At 44.4% G+C, this 21,499-nt stretch overlaps 1 protein-coding gene across 3 annotated transcripts in view; it reads left to right on the top strand.

Annotated features, from left to right (window-relative positions):
* The window catches only part of Slc35d1 (solute carrier family 35 member D1), a 52,612-nt gene that overhangs the window by 20,945 nt on the left and 10,168 nt on the right, over positions 1–21,499 (top strand). For 2 of the 3 annotated variants that reach the window (XM_039109539.2, NM_001106668.2), the window contains exons 9-11: positions 4,060–4,127; positions 5,083–5,161; positions 8,695–8,777. In XM_039109539.2, the coding sequence (XP_038965467.1) occupies positions 4,060–4,127; positions 5,083–5,161; positions 8,695–8,777 (230 nt within the window). The remainder of the gene's footprint in view (positions 1–4,059; positions 4,128–5,082; positions 5,162–8,694; positions 8,778–21,499) is intronic. The other variant, XR_005504392.1, reaches the window with a different exon arrangement.

Below are 21,499 nucleotides of genomic sequence, written 5' to 3'. Positions count from 1 at the left end.
ACAGATCTCTGTGAGTTCTAGATCAGCCTAGCCTACATAGAGTTGTAACTAGACAGGGATATATAGTAAGACTCAGTCAAAAAAGTAAAAAATATGTGAGCTGTCTTACTTCTCTTGGATTCTCTTTTATAAACAAAAGTATGAAGTGGTATGGAGGGACCTTGTTCAGGTTTACTTGAAGGAGGAGAGCTAATATGGGCACATCCAAAGATTACATGCATTCTGCCTGAAAGCAAGCACAGTCCATTTGTTCTTTTCCAAACCTGTGCTTGACATAAGAGGATTTTAGCAACTGAGCATCTGTGTTGAAAACTTTGACACTTTGTGCAGCAGCAAATGCAGAGCAGACCATAAGGACTTCTTTCCCTTTCCAGTGTCTCAGTTTCCCTGGTTTTCTTTCTTGCTCGGCATAGATGGGATGACTAGATTATAGGGCAGGACACACACCTATGAGCTCGGTAATTGTGTGCTTCTGAGTTTAGTGCATAGTTGAGACACTTAGTAAGGAGTAGCTTTTATTGCCCTCCCTCCCTCCCTCCCTCCCTCCCTCCCTCCCTCTTTCCTCTCTCATGCCCTCTTGTGGCAGAGTGAGCAGATCCTTGTGTGTTGTAGGGACGGCTTGAGTCATATTCTTTCTACAGCTGTTTTCAAGTGGCTGCTTCTTGCCATAGTTACAGCCGAAGATCTATTCCTGTGCTAAAGCCAGAATACAGCAGGTTGACTAACTTTCTTCAGGGGCAAGCCAAATACTTATGGAAAGGAGCAGGGATCCCAGGAGAATTCTTTGTTGCCTTTGACTATTCATTACTAGAATAAAAACTAGTGTTCTATATAAAGAGAGCCTTAAGGCTTGGAGTTTGCAAACTCAGACCTATCTATATTAGTTCAGTGACCTGCTATTAGTTGAGTGTTGTCTTGTAGGGATAAGGAGAGCTTTACTCCCTCTCACATGAGTGTTCTGACAGTCAAATAACATGATGTGGGCAGAAGCCCCCTGTAAATAGCAGGCAGTACTTTGACTGTTTTAGTTTACTTTCATCAGTGGCAAACATGAATAAACTCCTTAGCACAGTGCCCCAAGATGTCAGAGTTGCACACCCACGTGTAGAGCCAAGAGAAAGAGCTCGGGGTGTAATGCTGATGACTTTCCCCTCATGTAGTCATGTGCTCATGTGTAGGACCTATTATTAATAAGGGTATTTACTGAGAATTCATCTAAAACCCCGTAGAAACCAGTCATTGGAAGACAAGATTTTGGAGGGGCCAGAGAGATGGCTTAGTGGGTAAAGGTACTTGCCACCAAGACCAATGACCTGAGTTTGATCCCTGAACCCACATAGTAGAAGTAGGACCCAACTTTCCAAAATTTTCTTCTGACTCCAACACATAGCACGTGCATTCTCTTCCCCAGATAAGTAAATAGGATTTGTGGAAGGACTGGGGAGATGGCTCAGTGTGTAAGAACCTGATTTTGGATCCCCAGCATCCACATACAAGACGAAATAACAACAGCAACAGGCAGGGCTGTGTATACTAAAGCTCAGCTGAGGGGGAGAAGCAAATGGACCTCACTGGCTGGGCAGCCTGGCTCAAAATGGAGCTTCCTGGGTTCTGTGAGAGACCCTGTTTCAAAGCAGAAGATAGAGGGTGAGAATATGGCCTCTGAGGTCTTGCTCTGGCCTCTGCATGGCTGCATGTGCAGATACAGGCGTGTGCAGCAGGACACATGGGTATGTACATGTCTCACACACAGAGCAAAGTATTGGTGCACATGTTTCATAAAAGAAATGCTAATATAAATAAGCATGTTAGAAATACTTGTCAGTCAGTAGAGAAATACAAATTAGGATTACAAGAGACCACTTACTGATTGGTGGATTGGCCCAAAACAGTTGTAAGTGTGTCAGAATGCAGAGCAGTGAGAACCCCAAACAGTGCTAGTGAGGACACAAAATAGTGCAGCACTGTGGAAAACAATCTGGCAGTTTCTTATAAAGTCAAGATGAACTCACCAAAAGAAACCATCAGTCTGGTCCAGGTTTTATTAAGGTCAGTGAGAATGTGGCCACAGAGGTTCACTGCAGCTGTATGTTAGAGAACAAATTATGTGGGAAGAGTGCAAATGCAAGTCCCTTGAGAGTGAGCCCGCAAACTTCATTATATTTATTCTCAGGGCGGAATGCTGTCATAAGTGACAGTATGGATGAGTCCATGACAAGGTCTGCAGCACCTGGATTAATCAGAGTTATGCCAGCACAAGGAGAAAAGAGTTTATGCTATACAGTTGTTCTACCCAAAGTTGTTAGACAGCAAAGCTGTGCTAGTGGCACTGAACCCCAGTAGGGGGTGTTGGGTTGGACTGGAGTTATGGATGCTTGTGAGCCGCCTTGTGGGTGCTGGGAATCAGACTCAGCATGAGATTCTTAGGGAAATTTCAATTGCTTTGGGGCCCATTGTTTCAGTTGTCTAATAGTCTACTATTAGACTATAATAGATTGAGAGACAGTGTGCTTTTAGAAGATCTTCATTCCTGCCAGGCCTGTTATGCTAGCAGAAGACTTGAGAGGTGTCCAGGGCTAGGAATACGGGCCCCTATTTGATTGCGATGAGCAGGGGGTGCTTGGGTTGGGTATAGAGTCGGCCTATCTTGTAATAGTGGTTATGAACTTTACATGTCTTGATTACTGTGTTATTACATCGTATTGGTGGCTTTTCTTTTTATATGATAGACTTCAAAAAGAAAGATCCATGAACAAGCTGGGTAACTGCTGTGTGAGGGATGAGGTTACATCAATGGTGGGTCTTTCCTGTTGCAGCTCACAGTCTGTAGCTGTGGTGCAGGAAAGCAGTGGGAGCTGAGAGCCATGGGGCCATTGAGGACCACTGCAGTGCTCGCTGAGTGGCAGCCTCAGGAAGGAGCCTTTAACCTGACGGGTGCACAGGGCCATGGTGGACAGGAAAGGCTGCCAGAGATGAAACTTCTTCATCTTGGGTTTCGTGATCAGGAAAAGCCTGGTATTGTGGCAGCCACAAACCGGGCTTTGGTTGGATACAGGGAAAGTTGGAGCTGGATAGGTTGGCACGGAGATAAAAGCTGAAATTTTTCTCACATTTACTTAACCCTCTTCTGATGGGAAATGATGCTGCACTCTTTTTGGGGTTCTTAAAATTTGGTTTAAAATAACCAGCAAAAACAACAGAATAAGAGCTTCCAAGGAGGAGAACATTCATTGACGAGTTTCCTTCAGATTGGCTTCTGCTGCACGTGCAGCTTAGGGCTGTACTTGAGCTTCCGTGCGTTACAGTGCGGTCAGCAAAGCCTTTGATCGACAGCTACTTGCAAAAATGGCACACCTAGGCAGGTGTGACTTGTATCTTTAAGAAAAGATCATTTTCTTTAATAGCAGGATGGGGAAGTTCATATTCCTGTACATTTCAAGTACACATATCTGCTATTCTATTTTAGAATATACTATTTAATTCATTCTTGGAGAGTTTCGTATATACATAGGATTTATTTTGATTATATTTACCCCACTCTTCCCACCCACTCCTAATTTAAATTTATTTAGTTTTATTTGTATGTGTGTGTGTGTGTGTGTGTGTGTGTGTGTGTGTGTGTGTGTGTGTGTGCACGAGCGCACAAGCGCTACGTGTGGGGGTGCTCATAGTGTCTGGAAGAGTGTCAGATTCCCTGAAGGCAGTCCTCCAGGGAGTCAAACTCAGGTCTTCTAGAAGCCCAGCAACTGTTCTTTATCATTAGACCACATCTCTAGTCCCCTCCCCTACCAAGCTCGTGTTCCCCATCCTTTTTAGAAAGAACCGAGCAGTTCAGTTTATCTTGCCCATGTACTCATGGGTGTGGGACCATCCATCAGAGGCCACACCCTTAAAGAAGACGGGCTCTCCATCCCCCAGCATTTGAAACTCTTGAGAATCACTCTCAGGCCTTGGATGCTGTAGCAGGGAGGTGACAACTGAACAGAAGGACTTCAGTTAATGACTGACAGCTGTTTGGAGGGCCTGCTCTGAAACCCAGTGCTTTCTTGTCTATTGCAGGCAATGGAGTTTGAGGGCTGGGCCGACGCCCTGTTCCTGCTGCAGTTCACCCTCTCCTGTGTGATGGGGTAAGTAAGCCTTAATACATTCTTAGCAGATCATTTCTTAGAGAAGTAGGTTTCAGGAATTTGTTCTAGAGTCTTCTCCCTTGTTTCTGGGTGTCTTGTTCAGTCTCCAGAGTGTGTCACCTTCTAGATTCTGGTGGCCTCATAACCCCTGGGAATATGCTACTGAAGTCATGCACGAATGGATGGAGACAGGAATGGATATTTACCCATCATCCTTCTGTGTGATAGCAGCCACAGTATTTCTATTTATATAATTTCATTCTTCAACACTGACCTCTGACTACGTCATTGACCTCATTCAAGAAAGCAGGCTTGGAGCTTAATTGTCTAAGTTTGTTTGTTAGTGGCTGGCGGTGGTGGCATCTCAGTTTGGGGCCGCTTGGCTTCTGTGTAGAAGGGCAGAGGGTGTCTGTAGTTCCCAGCTGTGTTTTCTTTAGCTGGTCAGTTTAGTTGTAGCTCATGCCCGGACATGCACACAGCGAGACAGCTTCAAAAGCCTCTGTGACCTGGGCATTAGAAATGTTGTCAGGTAGCTGTTGGGCAGACCTGCCATCCCCTCTTAATTCTCATTTTGTTTTCTCCCACTATTGAGAAGCTCTCTTGCTATCATCCTGGTCATGGGTCACTTTATCCCTATGGCAAGTGCCCAGATGACAGGGGCCTGTGAGCCCTGAGCATTCTGTCTGGCTTGCACAAGTAGCAGGAAGGACGTTCTTTAAAGAGCCCTCATCATTGTGAATGAGCTGTTCATGGTTTTGGTAGCAGGAAGAACCCTCAGTAAGAAGATAGATGTGTGTTTCTCTTGAGTGCCATTTCAAAAGTGAAGCCGTTGACAGGCATGAAAAGCTCTCAGTTGCACAGAGCCTGCACGGCCTCCACTGGTTATTTCTCCTAGTGAGGGACTGTGGGACAGTAAGCTGTAGCCTGTAACAGACCCTTTCCTTCTCTGCCCTAGGTTCATCTTGATGTATGCTACAGTACTCTGTACTCAGTATAACTCTGCTCTGACCACAACAATAGTCGGCTGCATTAAGGTGAGAGGAAAGAGCAGTAGTTTCCTTTTGGAATCTGCTTTATGTACAAGTCGTTCCTCTAAATTAAAACTGTAAACATGCTTGCTGCCCAGTCTGGTGACATGAGTTCTCTAGAACTCACATGTTAGAAGGTGAGAATTGACTCTTAACAATCTGTCCTCTGACCTCACTTACATACTGTGGGACAAGTGCCCCCCAAAATAAATAAGTACAAACTGTTAAGAAAAAAAAATTAATTAAAATTTGTCTGTGGAGACAGATGGTGGCCCAGCAGGTAAAGAGCACTTGCTGTGTGACCTGATGGCCTGAGCTTGAGTCTTAGAATTCATGTAAAAGTGGGCAGAGCAAGCTGATTCCATACAGTGCTCCTCACTGTCATATGCACAGCAATATTAATAAAGTAATAACGTTTCAAAAAGAGTCTGTCAGTAGCCTAACTCTTAGCCTTATTCCTACTTGCTGGCTTAGTAGCTTGACATGTAGTGGTAATTTCTAAATCAGTTTGTAAGAACTTAGCAAGGGCATAGTCTCTACTTGAAGGTGACTTAGTTCTGGGGAATGTGGGAAAAGTTAGACACACCAGTTACTGTAGAGGAAGAAAGTGGAAAAGACTGTTTTCATGACAGATTGATAGACACATCTCTTCAGTCCCCAGTGAGAGCTGTTGTGCTCTAAGTGCTAACTTTCTGTGGGAGGTGAAGCTTGCCAGAAGCTAATCAAGGTGGGTTTCTTCTGTCTGAGTTGCCCTCACATGCCTGTGTATTTCTTACATCTGAGGCTCCTAAAGTTGTGCCTGACATTCCCAGGGATGTCTTTCCTCCTGTCCATTTTATTTAAGGGAGGATCATTTACCTTCACGCAGAAAAACCCAGGTAACTTGGTATTGCTAAAGTTAATCAAAACCCAGGACCTCTTTATCAGACTTAATGGTTCTAGCTTTTCATTTTTAAGAATGCCCAGATACTCAGATTCCTCGGCAAGTGGCAAAGTGGGCCTGCCTTCTGAGAGAGACCAAACCGAGAGAGGCAGGCCTAGGACCATTTTGGAAGAGCAGAGCAGTTGCCACTCTGATGCCCTTGTCAAAGTGAGGAAGGAGTGGAGAGGGAAGGCTGGAGCTATCTTTAGATTTTTCTCCACACCCCAGTGGAGTAAGACTCATCGAACTTTGGAGAAACTGCACTGGGCTAACACTCTTGACAATCTGTAGCTCCTCATCATGAAGTCTGAGTTTGACTCCAAATGTAACAAATCAGTTGCATGAAATCTCTCAGAAAGCTTGTGTAGAGGCAGTCTCTACTCAAGGGGGTGGAGCTGCCAACCCTAAATTACTCCCAGCTGTGTTCTGCTTGTAAATGCATACTTCCAGAGCTGAATGGACGACGGCAAGAACACAGTGGGTCAAGAATTGGTGCCACATCTTCAGCCCAGGAGGAGGTGGGCAGGAAAAGTCCACAATTAATTGAAACTGCCCAGTCTATTTGCTTAGATTTTTGGAACACTCTGCCATGGTCAACAGAGGGTACCCATGCCACCATGATCACATGGCTGTCCATGCCCCATCATGGTCAGTACAGGGTACCCATGCCACCATGATCACATGGCTGTCCATGCCCCATCATGGTCAGTACAGGGTACCCATGCCACCATGATCACGTGGCTGTCCATGCCCCATCATGGTCAGTACAGGGTACCCATGCCACCATGATCATGTGGCTGTCCATGCCCCATCATGGTCAGTACAGGGTACCCATGCCACCATGATCACATGGCTGTCCATGCCCCATCATGGTCAGTACAGGGTACCCATGCCACCATGATCACGTGGCTGTCCATGCCCCATCATGGTCAGTACAGGGTACCCATGCCACCATGATCACGTGGCTGTCTGTGCTTCCTGTTGCTGCCTACCTCCTGTTGGTTTCATTTTAAACTCTAGGGAGGAGTAAACGATTGGTTAGTTCACTGTTGTTTTTGCTCCTGTCTGCTGTGTGGTTTTATAAGTAAAAGATGGGAGTTTTCCTAAGCCATGGCTGCCCATAGTTTCGTGAGCCACAGTGGAGCTTCTGAAATAGTGTTGATCACAGCTTTCAGAGATCAGCCATCGTTTTCTTAAGCTGCTTTAAGCTTCCATGTAAGGATCTCAGCCTCACAAAACCTTAGATTGGATTCCATGTTTCCCTCAGTATAATAGGAAAGTTGCTTAGAATAGCAAGTTACTAATAGAAATTCTTAACCCTGCCCTGGATACACCAAGTCACATCCTGAATAGCAAAGCCTGGACTCTTAGCTGCATAGATTGGGAGTTACAGTCTTAGCTCTGAGTTAATGTGATGTTCTTTGGTACTTTCCAGTAATTTCTGTGTGGAAGGTCCTTATCAGTTACAAGGAGAGGTTTCTTTGATGAGGGATGAGAGCCACATTGATCTGTGAGTGTAAGGCTAAGTGTTTAGAGTGCAATTAGTAAGTAGGCTGGCCTGGTAAATGGAGGTAGTAGGAGCTCCTCTAAGATCCATGACTTCACAAGGCCTGGGTAGTTGGCTAGGTTTCCAGTACCAGGCATGATTATTAAGTGGGCTGTAATCCAATTAGATAGCTGCTGGTACTACCACGATTTGAGTGTCACCATTGCAGCCTCTGAGCTCTTGCCCTGCTGGTCACTGTAGCCCACATGGGCGGGATTATCGTTTGCTTCCCTCTTTTGGAAGCTCCCATAGCACCTTCTGGTACTGTGAAAGCTACTTGTCAGTGGTAAGACTTTCAAGTTGGATTTAGCTCAGGTCCTCCTAGTCCTATATACAAAGTGCATGGTCATCATCATTAGGGACTACCTAGTAGAAGTTAACTTGTAAAATTCTATGTGTCTGTGTTTCTGTGTGCACAAACACACACGTGTGCCAGTGTGTGTATGCCTGACCCTATTCTTGTGTTTTTTAAAGCTATCCAGGAAGAGTCCTCAAAACATTGTATGTTGGTCAACTCTCCATCTTCCTTTCTCATGGTTTTTTGAGGGGAGTTGTTCAAGGCAGAGTTTCTCTGTGTAGCCCTGTATATCCTGAAACTCATTTTATAGAACAGGCTGACTTCAAACTCACAAGGTGCAAGCCACCCACCTCTGCCTCCTGGATGCTGGAATTAAAGGTGTACCACTGCTACCCAGTCTTCCTTTTCACTTTTAAAAAGAAAACGCTTTTTTGTACCCTTTTCTCACAAGTCAGCAGTTATCCCAGTGGGAGAAAAAGAAATCACGTTGGCCACACTAGGAGGCAGAACAAGGTGATCATACGTAGTATTCTTCATGTAGATGAGATGTTTGTCCTTTGGAGAAACAGATGGGGAAGCTCATGGTAGAGATCCTGCATTCCTGCTCCCCTCCTGCTACATTCACATGATAGACCTTCGCTGGTACTGTATGCTTATTTATGTTGTACTTGAATCGCAAGTGTTCTTACACGTACATTTCAAAAGCTCAGAGTTCTGTAACTATACAACCATCTTCTTTTTAGAATATATTAATAACGTATATTTCTTTTTAGAATATATTAATAACTTATATCGGAATGGTCTTTGGTGGAGATTATATTTTCACGTGGACAAATTTTATTGGCCTAAATATCAGGTAAGTAAAAATATTGAATTAAATATAATTTTACTGACAAGTGGGGTTTAGATATGTGTCACAGCATAGGATTAGGCTAGTCGTTTGATTGTCAATCTGTTGACTTATAAAATACATTTATGGAGTACCTATAATTCAGTAAATATATTTTAGTGTTTCTTGCTAATGTTTCATAAGAAACAGAAGGCGGGTTCCATATTCAATGCATTCCATTTGGGGTTGTGCTCCTTCTTCCCTGTGCCAGAGAACACTTTTCGGCTTACTAAACTTGATGACAGGTAATGCTCTCAAGAAATTCAGTTCCACTGCAGTTGTTAGTATCTGACTGTAGCTATGTCACTGCCTTTTAAAAAATAGTAATTTTGTGTGGCTGGGAGATGACTCAGCAGTTAAGAGCACTGGCTGCTCTTCCATAGGACCCAGGTTCAATTTCCAGCAACCACATGGGAGCTCACACCATCTGTAACTCCACCTCTAGGGGGATCTGATGTCCTCTTCTGGACTCCACAGATACCAGACACAACATTCATACACATAAAATAATAAACAGTGTTGGAAAATAATTGTCATTTAACAATTTCTAATAAGTATAGAATCTATGCTGACTTCTCTGACTTTACTCCCTGCCTTATTAATTCCATTGCTATCAACTACTCTCCCCTACTGCCATTTTCCCATTCCAGATCATGACTTCAGTTTTTGTTTAGTGACTTTAATTTACTCAGTGCTATCTCTGTGACCATTGGATTAGAACAATCCATAGTGGAACCCTAGATAGCCCAGTATAGTGGAACCCTGAATAGCTCAGTATAGTGGAACTCTAGGTAACCCAATGTAGTGGGACCCCAGATAGTCTAGTATAGGGGAACCATGGATAGCCCAATATCATGGCTCCCTGGATAGCCCAGTACAGTGGAATCCTGAATAACCTCCTCTCCTGGTGGGTTGGGCACACAAGGGAGTACGGTGGCTCCCCCTCCCTAGATCTATCAGTAGCAGATAGTATGGGGCCCTCTGAGCTCCACCCATCCCTGACTCTTGACAGGCCCATTCTTGTCCAGACCCAGTGCAGGCATGCATAGCTGACTGTGAGTTCATGAATGCTATGTCTTGTCCAGGAGTGATGCCATTTCACAACCTTTTACCTCCGGGCCCTTTCATTTTTTTTATTTGTTTTCCTTCAGTGTCCCCAAGCCTTAGAGGGGATAAGAGACATATCTCCTTTAGACCCTGGCACTCATCAGTCAGCTACTCTCCTCATGGTTTACAGACATGAGTCTCTGCATCTTCACTATTGCTATGGACAGAGAGGCCTCCCTGATTAATGTTTACATTAATAAACATAAGTATTCAGAAAGCAGGTTGATGCCATGTTCATTTGTTAAGCAGTAGTACTGTGCACCCCCGCCCCTGTGATCTTGTTTGCTATATATTTTTGGCAAGGTTTATAATATCCACATGAATTTCCTCCTGTGAAGTGGGTCTCAAATCAACCAGGGAGGGCAGTTAATTACTCCTATTATAACAGTAATGTGACTGTTGTGCAAGTGGGCACGCTCTTGGCAGGTTGTTCTGGTAGACTTAAGATTTACAGCTTGATAAGAACCCTGATGCCTATTGCCCCTGGTAGCTTATTTTAGTATTTGTAGGACTGTGGATGCTAACCAGCAAAGAGGACTCTCCCTGCTCAGTTCCTGCTGAACTTGTCTGTGTCTTGCATTTAGGTGGTCTGGTGTCTTCAGCAATAGATCTTGTTAGTGCTGGTAGGCAACTAAGAGGGATGGCAAGGGCTGGTATGGTTTTGGGGTCTCCATGTCCAGCTGTTTCTAAGGAAGTGTCATCCCATATCTGACACTAGGGTTTTTGTTTAATAACTCCTGGCTTCTGCAAGCAGCTTTTCAAGTCATGCAGAAAAATCTCCCATGAAATGCTCTCTCTTAATAAGTACATTTTAAAATTTGGCTACAGGATAGTAAGTTTCCATATAGCTTTTCATACACCATTCACTGTTTAACCCTCTTTCCCACCCCTCCCTGTTTAAGCATCTCTGTACTCAGCACTCCCACTTTGTGCTTTCTTGTTACCTGTTTTCTCCCAATACACCCAAGGCCTTTCCCTCCCAATAGCTTTTTTCTGTGGGTACTCCAAGTGGAACACTCATAATTAGAGATTCAAAGCTAGAATCCACACATGAGGAAGTGTGTGCTTGGTTTTCTATGCCTGGTTGCATCACTTACTATATTTTTTCCAGTTTCACCCATGTAATTGCATATTTCATAACTTCGTTCTTCTTTACAGCCGTGTGGCTCCTTGTATATACATATCTCACATCCATTACTCATCAGCTGATAGACTTACGCTGATTCCAGGTTCAAGCCATTGTGACTAGAGTGGCAATGCACTTGGATGAGACATGTCTCCACAGTACCAAGTGGGGCCCTGTGTGTGTGCCCAGGCTCAGCCAAGTCATAGGGGATCTAGCCGTGCACACTGATTTCCACAGTGGCTGCATCAGCTTGCTCCCCACCAACAGCGCTGCCTTTCTTTCAGCTTAGTTTGCCACTGTCAGTGAAGGGTTGATTGACATTGCATGAAACACTTCTTTGAGTTCTAGGCATTGAATCTTGTGGTTTTAACTATTACTTACATGCCTACAAGTTTATTTTTAGGTCAGACCTCTGTCCTGATGTTAGCCTTGTCTCTTTAGTAGCCTACTTGCCACTGCTAGCTGACTTAATTTCCTCCTCGTCAGCTCTGCTCACAATCCTGGGTCATCTTGATTGCTGGAAATTCTTCCCTTCAGGGGAAACCCCAGTCTCCACTGTGCGTGAATTTGTTTGTGTTTGTGTGTATGTGCTTGCGTCAGTACGCATGTCATCCTGGTGTCTGAGGAGACCCAAAGAGTCAGTTCTCTCCATTTCCTTGGGTTTGGTGCTAGCCCTTGGACTGGCTGAAACATCTAATCAGCCTATTTTCCTTTTAATTAGCAGCCAGTGATGTAACTTTCTTAACCTTTCACTTCAAGTATAAAAACATGACAGTACTTATTCGCTTTATGAATAAATACAGAGGTTAATAATAGTGGATTAATAACCCTGCATGGGCTTTCCCCTAATGTTTATTGGCCATCTACTTGGGGTGGAGATGGCAGGAGGAATTGGTGGAGGATGTGTTGTCCTAGTCACTGTTCATTTGCTGTGGGGAGACGCCACTTAATTGTGGGCTGGTTTACAGTTTCACAGGCTCATCATCATGGCAGGGCACTGGGCTGCATCCAGTCAGGTGTGGTGCTGGAGAAGTAGTGTAGAGCTTTACATTCTGATCCATAGGCAGAGAGAGACACAGACAGGCAGGCAGGCAGGCAGGCAGGCGGGCAGACAGGTCCTATCATGGGTTTTTGAAACCTCAAAGTCCACAGCATACCTCTTCCAACAAGGACACACCTACTCTAACGAGAGCACACTTACTTTTTTAAAACATTTTTTTCTTGGATACTTTATGTATTTACATTTCAAATGTTATACTCTTTTCCCCTCTCCTATACCCCCTCTCTCCTCTCCCTGCTTCTATGAGGATGCTCCCACTCCCACACACACTCCAACCTCAATGTCCTGGCATTCCCCTACATTGGGAAAACCAGCCTTCACAGGACTAAGGGAGTTTTACTCCTACTAATGCCCGATAAGGCCATCATCTACATATGTGGCTAGAGCCATGGGTCCCTCCATGTGTACTCTTTGGTTGGTAGTTTAGTCCCTGGGAGCTCTGGTATGGTCTGGTTGGTTGATATTGTTGTTCTTTCTATAGAGTTGCAAACCCCTTCAGCTCCTTCGGTCTTTTCTCTAACTTCTCCATTGGGGTCCCTTTGTTCAGTCCAGTGGTTAGCTGCAAGCATCCTCATCTGTATCAGTAGAGCTCCGGCAGAGCCTCTCAGGAGACATCTATATCTGACTCCTGTCAGCAAGCACTTCTTGGCATCAGCAATAGTGACTGGGTTTGGTGGCTGCATATGGGATGGATCCCTAGGTGGGACAGTCTCTGGATGATCTTTTCTTCAGTCCCTGCTCCACAATATGTCCCTGTATTTCCTCCCCTGAGTATTTTGTTCTGCCTTCTAAGAAGGACTGAAGCATCAACATTTTGGTCTTCCTTCTTCTTGAGCTTCATATGATCTGTGAATTTTTTCTTGGGTATTCCAAGCTTTAGGGCTAATATCCACTTATCAGCGAGTGCATGCCATGTAGTGTTTTGTTTGTTTGTTTGTTTTTGTGATTGAGTTACCTCACTCAGGATGATATTTTCCAGTTCCATCCATTTGCCTATAAAGTCATTGTTTTTGATAGCTGAGTAATATTCCATTGTGTAGATGTACCACATTTTCTGTATCCATTCCTCTGTTGGAGGGCATCTGGGTTCTTTCCAGCTTCTGGCTATTATAAATAAGGCTGCTATGAACATAGTGGAGCATATGTCCTTGTTATATGTTGGGGCATCTTTTGGATGTATGCCCAGGAGTGATATAGCTGAGTCCTCAGGTAGTAAGTACTATGTCCAATTTTCTGAGGAACCACCAGACTGATTTCCAGAATGGTTGTACCAGTCTGCAATCCCACCAACAATGGAAGAGTGTTCCTCTTTCTCCACATCCTCGCCAGTATCTACTGTCATCTGAGTTTTTGATCTTAGCCATTCTCACTGGTGTGAGGTGAAATCTCAGGGTTGTTTTGATTTGCATTTCCTTGATGAGTAAGGATGTTGAACATTTCTTTAGGTGCTTCTCATCCATTCGGTATTCCTCAGTTGAGAATTCTTTGTTTAGTTCTGTACCCCATTTTTTAATAGGATTATTTGATTCTCTGGTGTCTGATTTCTTGAGTTCTTTGTATGTATTAGATATTAGCCTTCTGTCAGATGTAAGATTGGTAAAGATCTTTTCCCAATCTGTTGGTTGCCGTTTGTCCTAATGACAGTGTCCTTTCTTTGCCTTACGGAAGCTTTGTAATTTTCTGAGGTCTCATTTGTCGATTCTTGATCTTAGAGCATAAGCCATTGGTGTTCTGTTCAGGAAATTTCCCCCCTGTGCCTATGTGCTTGAGGCTCTTCCCCACTCTTTCTTCTATTAGTCTGAGTGTATCTGGTTTTATGTGGAGGTCTTTGATCCACTTGGACTTGAGCTTTGTATCTGGAGATAAGAATGGATCAATTTGAATTTTTCTACATGCTGACCTCCAGTTGAACCAGCACCATTTGTAGAAAATGCTGTCTTTTTCCCACCGGATAGTTATAGCTCCTTTGTCAAAGATCAAGTGACCATAGGTATGTGGGTTCATTTCTGGGTCTTCAGTTCTATTCCATTGATCTATCTGCCTGTCTCTGTACCAATACCATGTAGTTTTTAATCACGATTGAGAGCACACTTCCTAATCCTTTCCAACTAGGTTACAGCTAGGAACCAAGCATTGAAAGATTTGAACCTGCTGGGAGCCATTTTCTCAAACTGAAACAATGAGGTACCTGGAGATGCCTTTTGAAGGGGTATGGAATGGTGTGCTCTACTTGGATGAGAGTGGATGCTGGCTTTTGTTTGTCTTTGAGTTAGTTGCTGTTGCTTCTGAGTTCCCATTTTCTTAGTCACCTAAGATGAAATCAACGTACTGTTGAGTTAGAATGACAGAACCCAGTAGGATTCAAATCCAGGCATTCCAACTCCTCTTCAAATGTTAGTATCATTGCAGCATTTGACAAGGAAGGTGTATTGTTTAATTTTTCCCTTTTTCTTTAAAAATGAAATTGTCTTTGTTATTTCTAGGTCTGCTTTATGGTTGCTGTTCTCTTTGACTAGTCAACATGCAAAGATGAAGTTGTCATTATTAATTTTTTAATGCAAAAGCTAAGTTACACGGACTATTTAATAGATTTTGCTTGTTTGGAAATGATTTCAGTTAGTTCTTAAGAGACTGCACTTTAAAGGAAACCACCAGCTGAACTATATATTCCTGAAGAATTTATGATTAAGCCTTAACAAATCTGGCTCCCCTATACTCTGCCTCCATTCTTTGTTGTATTGAGAAAAGCCTAGCTGGGCTGTGCTGGCAAACGCCTTTAATCCCAGCACTGGAGGCAGAGGTCGGTGGATCTCCATGACTTTGAGGATAGTGTGGTTTACAGAGAGAGTGCCAGGACAGCCAGGGATACACAGAGAGACCCTGTCTTAAAAAACCAAAAACCAAAAAGAAAAAGGGGAGGAGGAGGAGGAGGAGGACGAGAAGGAGGAGAGGAGAGGAGAGGGGGGAGAGGGAAGGAAGAAGAAGAGGAGGAGGGAGGAGGGGGACTTGAGAGCCAGCCATGATGGCTCACATTTGTAATCTCAGTAGTTGAGGGGATGGAGGCAGGAGGAACAACATAGCAAGTTGCTAGCAGCCTTGACCCCATGAGCCCCCATCTCAAATACAAACCCGGAAGAAAAGGGGAGAGTCCCTCCATGGCCTGGCAAGTGCAGGAAGCACGGACATGCTGAGGAGCTCTTCAGGTGCCATTCAGCCTACAGTATTCTGTGGTTTAAGAGGACTTCATGCTTTCATTAGAGCACAATTAAGGGCCTGTCTGCACTTCCTGTAAGTGCTTTTACTTGGAATCCAGTTCCTCAGTGATCAGCAAAGGGTCCCCTCTCCCAGAGAGTAGCAGCATGGAGGGCGGGGAATGAGCAGTGAAGAGAGCTTGCTCCTGTGCGTCAAAGTCTGAGCTCTGGCCATGGCCCAGGCCTGAGGAATAATGATGCCATAGTCTCATGGCCACCCAGGACAGAGTTAACATGTGATTAAATAATTAAATGCAGTAATCAACTCTTTCCAGTGTATAGTGCTGTGAGTTTTGACAAGTGTGTTTAATCTCTGTTACCCTTTTGTATGTGGCTGCTTCTGTTTCCCTCAGGTTCTGACAGAGGTCATTCTGGTCACAGGCTGCCAGAATGTCAGATGAGTAGTGTGCGTTGTCTCCCTCTGAGTCTGACTCTTGCACATGCTTTCCAGCTGTTTTGGCTGTGGTGGTGCTTCACGCACTTCTGTTGCTAAGCACGCCTTTGGGTGGATATGGTACATCGCTCACCATTTGAAAGCAGGTGGGCCATCTCCAATTTAAAGTTATTAAGCTGGTGTGTGTTATCTGCCGTAAACAGTGCTGGGGTGTGACTCAGTGCTGGAGTGGACACCTAACCCAGGAGGCCCTGGAGTGGGAGGAGTGGGAGGAGTGGGAGATGGAGAAGGGTGAAGCCCTGGAATGGTGGTGGGATGGTGAGGGGGAGAAGAAATTGCATTCTGTTTTATTTTTCCTTCCAAAATGTTGGGACTGCTTTGCTGCCAGCAGTGTGTGGAGTTCTGGTGCTGTGTCCTGGCCTTGAGCTGCCTGTCTTGCTTAGATTTGAGGCCCTCTCCAGCTGTCATGCAGACTGACTTCGACCTTGTTTTTCCCAGGTTTAATGATAGGAGCATCTTTGCAGTGCTCACAGGCCATCAGCATACTTGTTTTGTTTAGCGTTGTTTTTTTTTTTTTTTTTTTTTTTTTTTTTTGGCTTTGTTTTTAGAGACTGGGTTTCTCTGTGTACCCCACTATGTAGACCAGGCTGGCCTCGAACTCACAGAGATCCACCTATGTCTGCCTCCTGAGGGCTAGGATTAAAGGCATGCACCACCACCACCCAGCTGCATATGTTCTTTAGTGAAATTGCAAGTCAGATATTTGTCCATTTGAAAAGCTTGATCATTTCTTTTCATGCTTTTGGAGTTCTGAGAACATAGCATATTCAAACATGGGGCTTTTCTTTTTATTAAGTGTATGTTTTACTGATCCAAGTCTGAAAGGTTTTTCTCTTGTGTTACAGATGGTTTTGTTTCAGGTTTCATAATTGTTCATGAAGCTTGTTTTGAATTAATTTAAGGTACTGGATCCACAGGGCTGGATCCCAGAGTCTAAGTTACATGTTCTATAGATGAGTGAAAGTGAAGCCACGTGTGTTATCGCTTAGATCACCAGCTTTTGAGGGCAGAAAACCACTTATCTTAATTACGTCAATATACCTTGTTACTAGCCCATAAAAGGCATTCAGCCATAGTGATAACAGCAAAAACCTGCCAATATTTTCATGCTTGATTGTGCAGCTGTGAAAGGAAGGCTCTCGCCTTTGTAATGGCCCCTACAAATAGCACATTTCACAGAGAAGCTAAGGAACCTGCCCCTAGTTGTTTAGCTTCTAAGCCTGGTTTGCAGTTCATCCTCCATATCCATCATGTTCTTAACCGCAGAACTGTTTACTTAGCGATAATCAGCAGATGAATATATTAACTATTTCCCTCACTTTTCGTAATGTGTTATGTAAGCCTGAAACCTTTTTTTGTGGGCGGGGTGCTAATAAAAGTCTTTCAGACTGGACTACAGACTGTGGGATGGGATGGGATCCAATTGTAGAATTGCTTCCTGGGACATTGTTCTAGTGACCTTTGCCTAGCACCAGAATCTTTCATTCTCTCATTTGGATCTTTGCTTCTTTTTCTAAAACAGTGAATGAAGTTTTGGTGCCAGGCTGTATTTCCTATGTAACTGCCTTGTTGTCGATTCTTCTGGTCTAGTCCTCTGAAGTGAGAGCCCGAGCTTTCCTTTATTGGTGGTTCTCATTTGGAGTAAGAGAAGCTCATGCTTACATTCCTCAGTGGCCGCTGAAGTCACACCTCTAGGCTATTCATGGTTCTAGAATGGGTTCTCGTCAGAGTGGCTTGTCTTTTGGAATAAGTTTCAGGAGGGCAGCCAGCGGGAAGAGCAAGAGCTGAGCTGAAACATAGCGTGATCCTATGTTCTGTTGTTACTGCTGCTACCAACAGCTGCCTCCTGTCCCCTCTGGTGACCTTAGCTTCTCCTCGTCTTTGAAGTGTGGGGTTCACTTTGAGTTGGCAGCCTGCTTGCTTCCCTCTGTGGTTTGAGTCAGCCTAGAATGTCCCATGACTGAGGCCAATTTGTTTGGAAACTTGGAAATTTGAAAGAATTTCCCATAGGTTTGCAAAACTCATAAATTGTGCTCTGCTAGTTCTAGTGGGAGTGTGCCCATATTTAAATTTTCGTGAGGAGGGAGAAGAGGAAAAAAGGGTACAGCTGTGAGACAGAAAAAGATGGAGATGCTTTCTTCCTAAGCCCAGAGATACTAAGCACATGACAGAGGTGAACGTGCTTTCTCAATGCCTTAGAAACCGCTGCAGAGACAGTAGCCCTGAGCGGTAGGAGGGGATGCCTAGCAGGAATTCAGGCTTGCCTCCTGTTTTCCTTAACTCTTCTGTTCAAAGCCCGTAGACGCACATGGAGCCTCACCGGAATTCTGATGCGGGAGCGGTATTTGTCTGGCACATTAGCCAACAAAGCTAGTGATACTCTTGTCAAGGATGTGGGTGCCACAAACATCTCAACAGGGGCTGGGAATCTTTTAGGGTTTTTTCCCCCTTCTAAATTTATTCCTGGGCAGTCTCCCAAAACTCCTAGGCAGATGGAATGGTTCATACCCTAGCCAGACTTCAGTGACTAATACACTTCTATTTTTGAAGTGTGTGCAAAAACCAACACTTATTTTAGTATAGGTAGGACACAAACAGATACCTGGGAAGGCAGCAGCTCGCTCTGTGCATTCTGGGCTTCTTGCTCGTCTCTGTCTTTGTACTTTCAGCTCCCTTGGGAGGTTAGGTAGAATCAGCAGTTGAGTTCTTTGGCCTCTTACACTAAAGCATGAGCTTGCTTGGACAAGAGAAGAATTTCCTCTTCAGAAAGATCGATTTACTTATAAACAAAAACCATGTGCTCAAAGCCTGTCTGAGGCTGCTGCATAGAGCTTCTGTAGGGAACCTGAAGACTTGTCTTTGTGGAGTTTTCCAGATGCTTCCTCTGCTGGCTGGAGAGAAAGAGTAATGGAGAAAACAAGGGAGGAAAAATATGGCTAGGAAGGGTTGAGGGTCACATATCATGTTCAGACTGGGAATTGAGGGAGTGAACCGCAGTTTCAGAAAGAAGAGCAAGAAAAAGACTGGCCTTGATGCGCAAGTGAGTCTGTAATGTTCCAGAGCCAGTAGGCCTCCATGGCAGGGGCAAGCAGTGAAAGGACCTACCATTTGGTTAGTTAGAGGAGTAGATTAGGCAGGACTTTTTGGTCATTACAGAATTGTTTGAGAAGAGGGAAGGATGTTGGTGGAGTCCGAGTGCAGTGGCGTGTGACTTAGTTTTAACAGGATCTGTTTGGGTACTGTGTTGAGACCAGCCTGAAGGAAGGGAGGAAATGTGCAGTGCTTGTATCACTCACTGGTGGGCATTCATGCTGAGATTGTTCTGTAGTTCAGGGTGGCACGGAGCAATGACCAGACATCTTTAGACCTGGTGACGAGCTTGCAGGGCTGTCAAGAGGCTGTTGTTATAAAGTAGCTATGCAGACTCTGGCCAGCAATTCAGGTGCTGTTCCTGGGAATGAAGCCTGCCAGGATTTGTCTGGGAAGGAAGGTGTCACAGAAGAAAGGGTATCTGACAGGCCTTATTAGCACTTGACTTTTATTCCTCCTACTGGTTGGCTACCTAACCCGTTGAAATGGCTTAGTACCCTATTGTATAGCTTCAGTTTGTATTTTACTATGTGGTTCTAGGGAACTAATTCTGTTACATGATTCTATAGCCTACCCACCGAGTCCACTCCTAGCATACTACCAGTCTAGAAGGCATGGGCTATGTAATCAGAAGTGTATAGTCCAGATGCTGTAGTTTCATCAGATTTCCATCTCTTCAGAGGTGGCAAGAGTGGGTGGTACAGTTTCAGGGTAGACTACACTAATCTAACTAGACCCATTTGTCTGTGAGGAAGTGTGGCGGCGGCTGCTGCTGCTGCTGCTGCTGCTGCTCCTCCTCCTCCTCTTCCCCTTCCTCCTCTTGTTCCTCCTGCTTCTGCTTTTTCCTTCCTGTTCCTCCTACATATTCATCTCTATCCTCATCCCTCAACTGTGTCTACCACAGGAGGTCTCTAAATTAGTAATACTTGGGTCTTTAAGATTTTTTTTTCATTTTTTTTTTTTTGGTTCTTTTTTTTTTCGGAGCTGGGGATCGAACCCAGGGCCTTGCGCTTCCTAGGCAAGCGCTCTACCACTGAGCTAAATCCCCAACCGGGTCTTTAAGATTTATATGGAAAAATAATCAAGTTTTTTAAAGGACTTATGTAATAGTTGCTTCTCATCCTTAATATGTATATCATGTTATTGCTGGATATTTAGTTCTTCTTGGGTGACTCATGAATTGTCATGTTGGTAACTACAGTATTTGGTGATAGCTATGATCAGGTCAGGGTCGAAGAACTGAAGGCTTTTTTGGACAGGTGCAACAATTTTCCTTTCTCCTTTGCTGTGGACTGAATGCTATGTTCCTCCAACATTCATGTTCTAGTTATGATTCCCAAGGTCAAGGTTTTAGGAAGAAAGCTTTGATGGGCATAGAGTCTGCAGATAAAGCTCTCTTGAGACCCATGTCCCTAGCAAAGAGGGGCCCTTGCTGCCTCCTTCTTCAAAGGACCAGTGAGAAGGCTCCTGTCACATACATACTCTACCTTTGCTCCAGAACTAGGGGAAGTAGATCATTGTTCTTCATATGCTATCTGTTTTATAGTGTCAGGTGGGCTAACGGCCTGTGACTATCATGCTATTGCTACCACATGCTGGTGCTTCATGAGGAAAGAGGAACAGAAGAATTGTCTCCTCTACCAGATAAGCCCACTGTGTTACAGTGTGCTTGTTCTCTCTCTCTCTCTCTCTCTCTCTCTCTCTCTCTCTCTCTCTCTCTCTGTCTCTCTCTCTCTTTCTCTCTCCCCTTATCTCCCTCTCCCTCCCTCTCTCCCTCCTTCCTTCTTTTCTCCCCTTCCCTTTCTCTTCCTCCCCCTCTGTGTATATTAATAGACTTTATTTTTTTAAAGAATTTTTTATTTTATGTATGTGAGTACACTGTCACTGTCTTCAGACACACCAGAAGATGGCATCAGATCCCATTTCAGATAGTTGTGAGCCACCATGTGGTTGCTGTGAGTTGAACTCAGCACCTTTGGAAGAGTGGAACCACTGAGCCATCTCTCCAGCCCCCATAGACTTTATTTTTATTTTTACTTTTTTTGCAATGGGATCAAACACAAAGCCTTGCTTTTGCAAATGCTATGCCAGTGAGCTACAAACCCATCCTGTGTTTATATTCTCAGTGCATATAATCTTGTTTAATCTTCAGACAGGCCTAGCTGAGACATTGTGCTGCTTGTGCCCGACCACGCTGACATCAGCCCTCGGCTCAGAGCTGCGCTCTAGCAGCAGCATCCAGGAAAGATTTCGGTTGGCTGGCATCCAAGCCTGCCACTGCAGTTTAAGGGCTCCGTTGCTTGGCATGCCGTTCTGTTCATGGGGTGCTGGGCGCAGCTGTGTCTTAGCTTATGCTATGACCCCCAGAATCATGTGTGCCACATCAGCATCTATTTCAGCCCTTGTCCCAAATCCCTCAGGACTTTTTGCACCATTTGGGGAAAAGCTGATATTGCTAAGGAACCACCTATCCCCACCTTTCCAGTCTTAAAGGGGCAGTGCATGTTTTTTATTTGGCAATCTGAATTTTGTCTTAAAGGAGTTTTGCCTCACATTGGGAAAGTGTTATGCCAATCCTGGGTTTCTACCCACCCACCTTTG

The sequence above is a fragment of the Rattus norvegicus genome, chromosome 5 (assembly GCF_036323735.1).
Source record: "Rattus norvegicus strain BN/NHsdMcwi chromosome 5, GRCr8, whole genome shotgun sequence".
NCBI classification, from domain to species: domain Eukaryota; kingdom Metazoa; phylum Chordata; class Mammalia; order Rodentia; family Muridae; genus Rattus; species Rattus norvegicus.
Note: the sequence above shows the minus strand (reverse complement) of the source record. Positions and strands in the feature narration are given on the sequence as shown.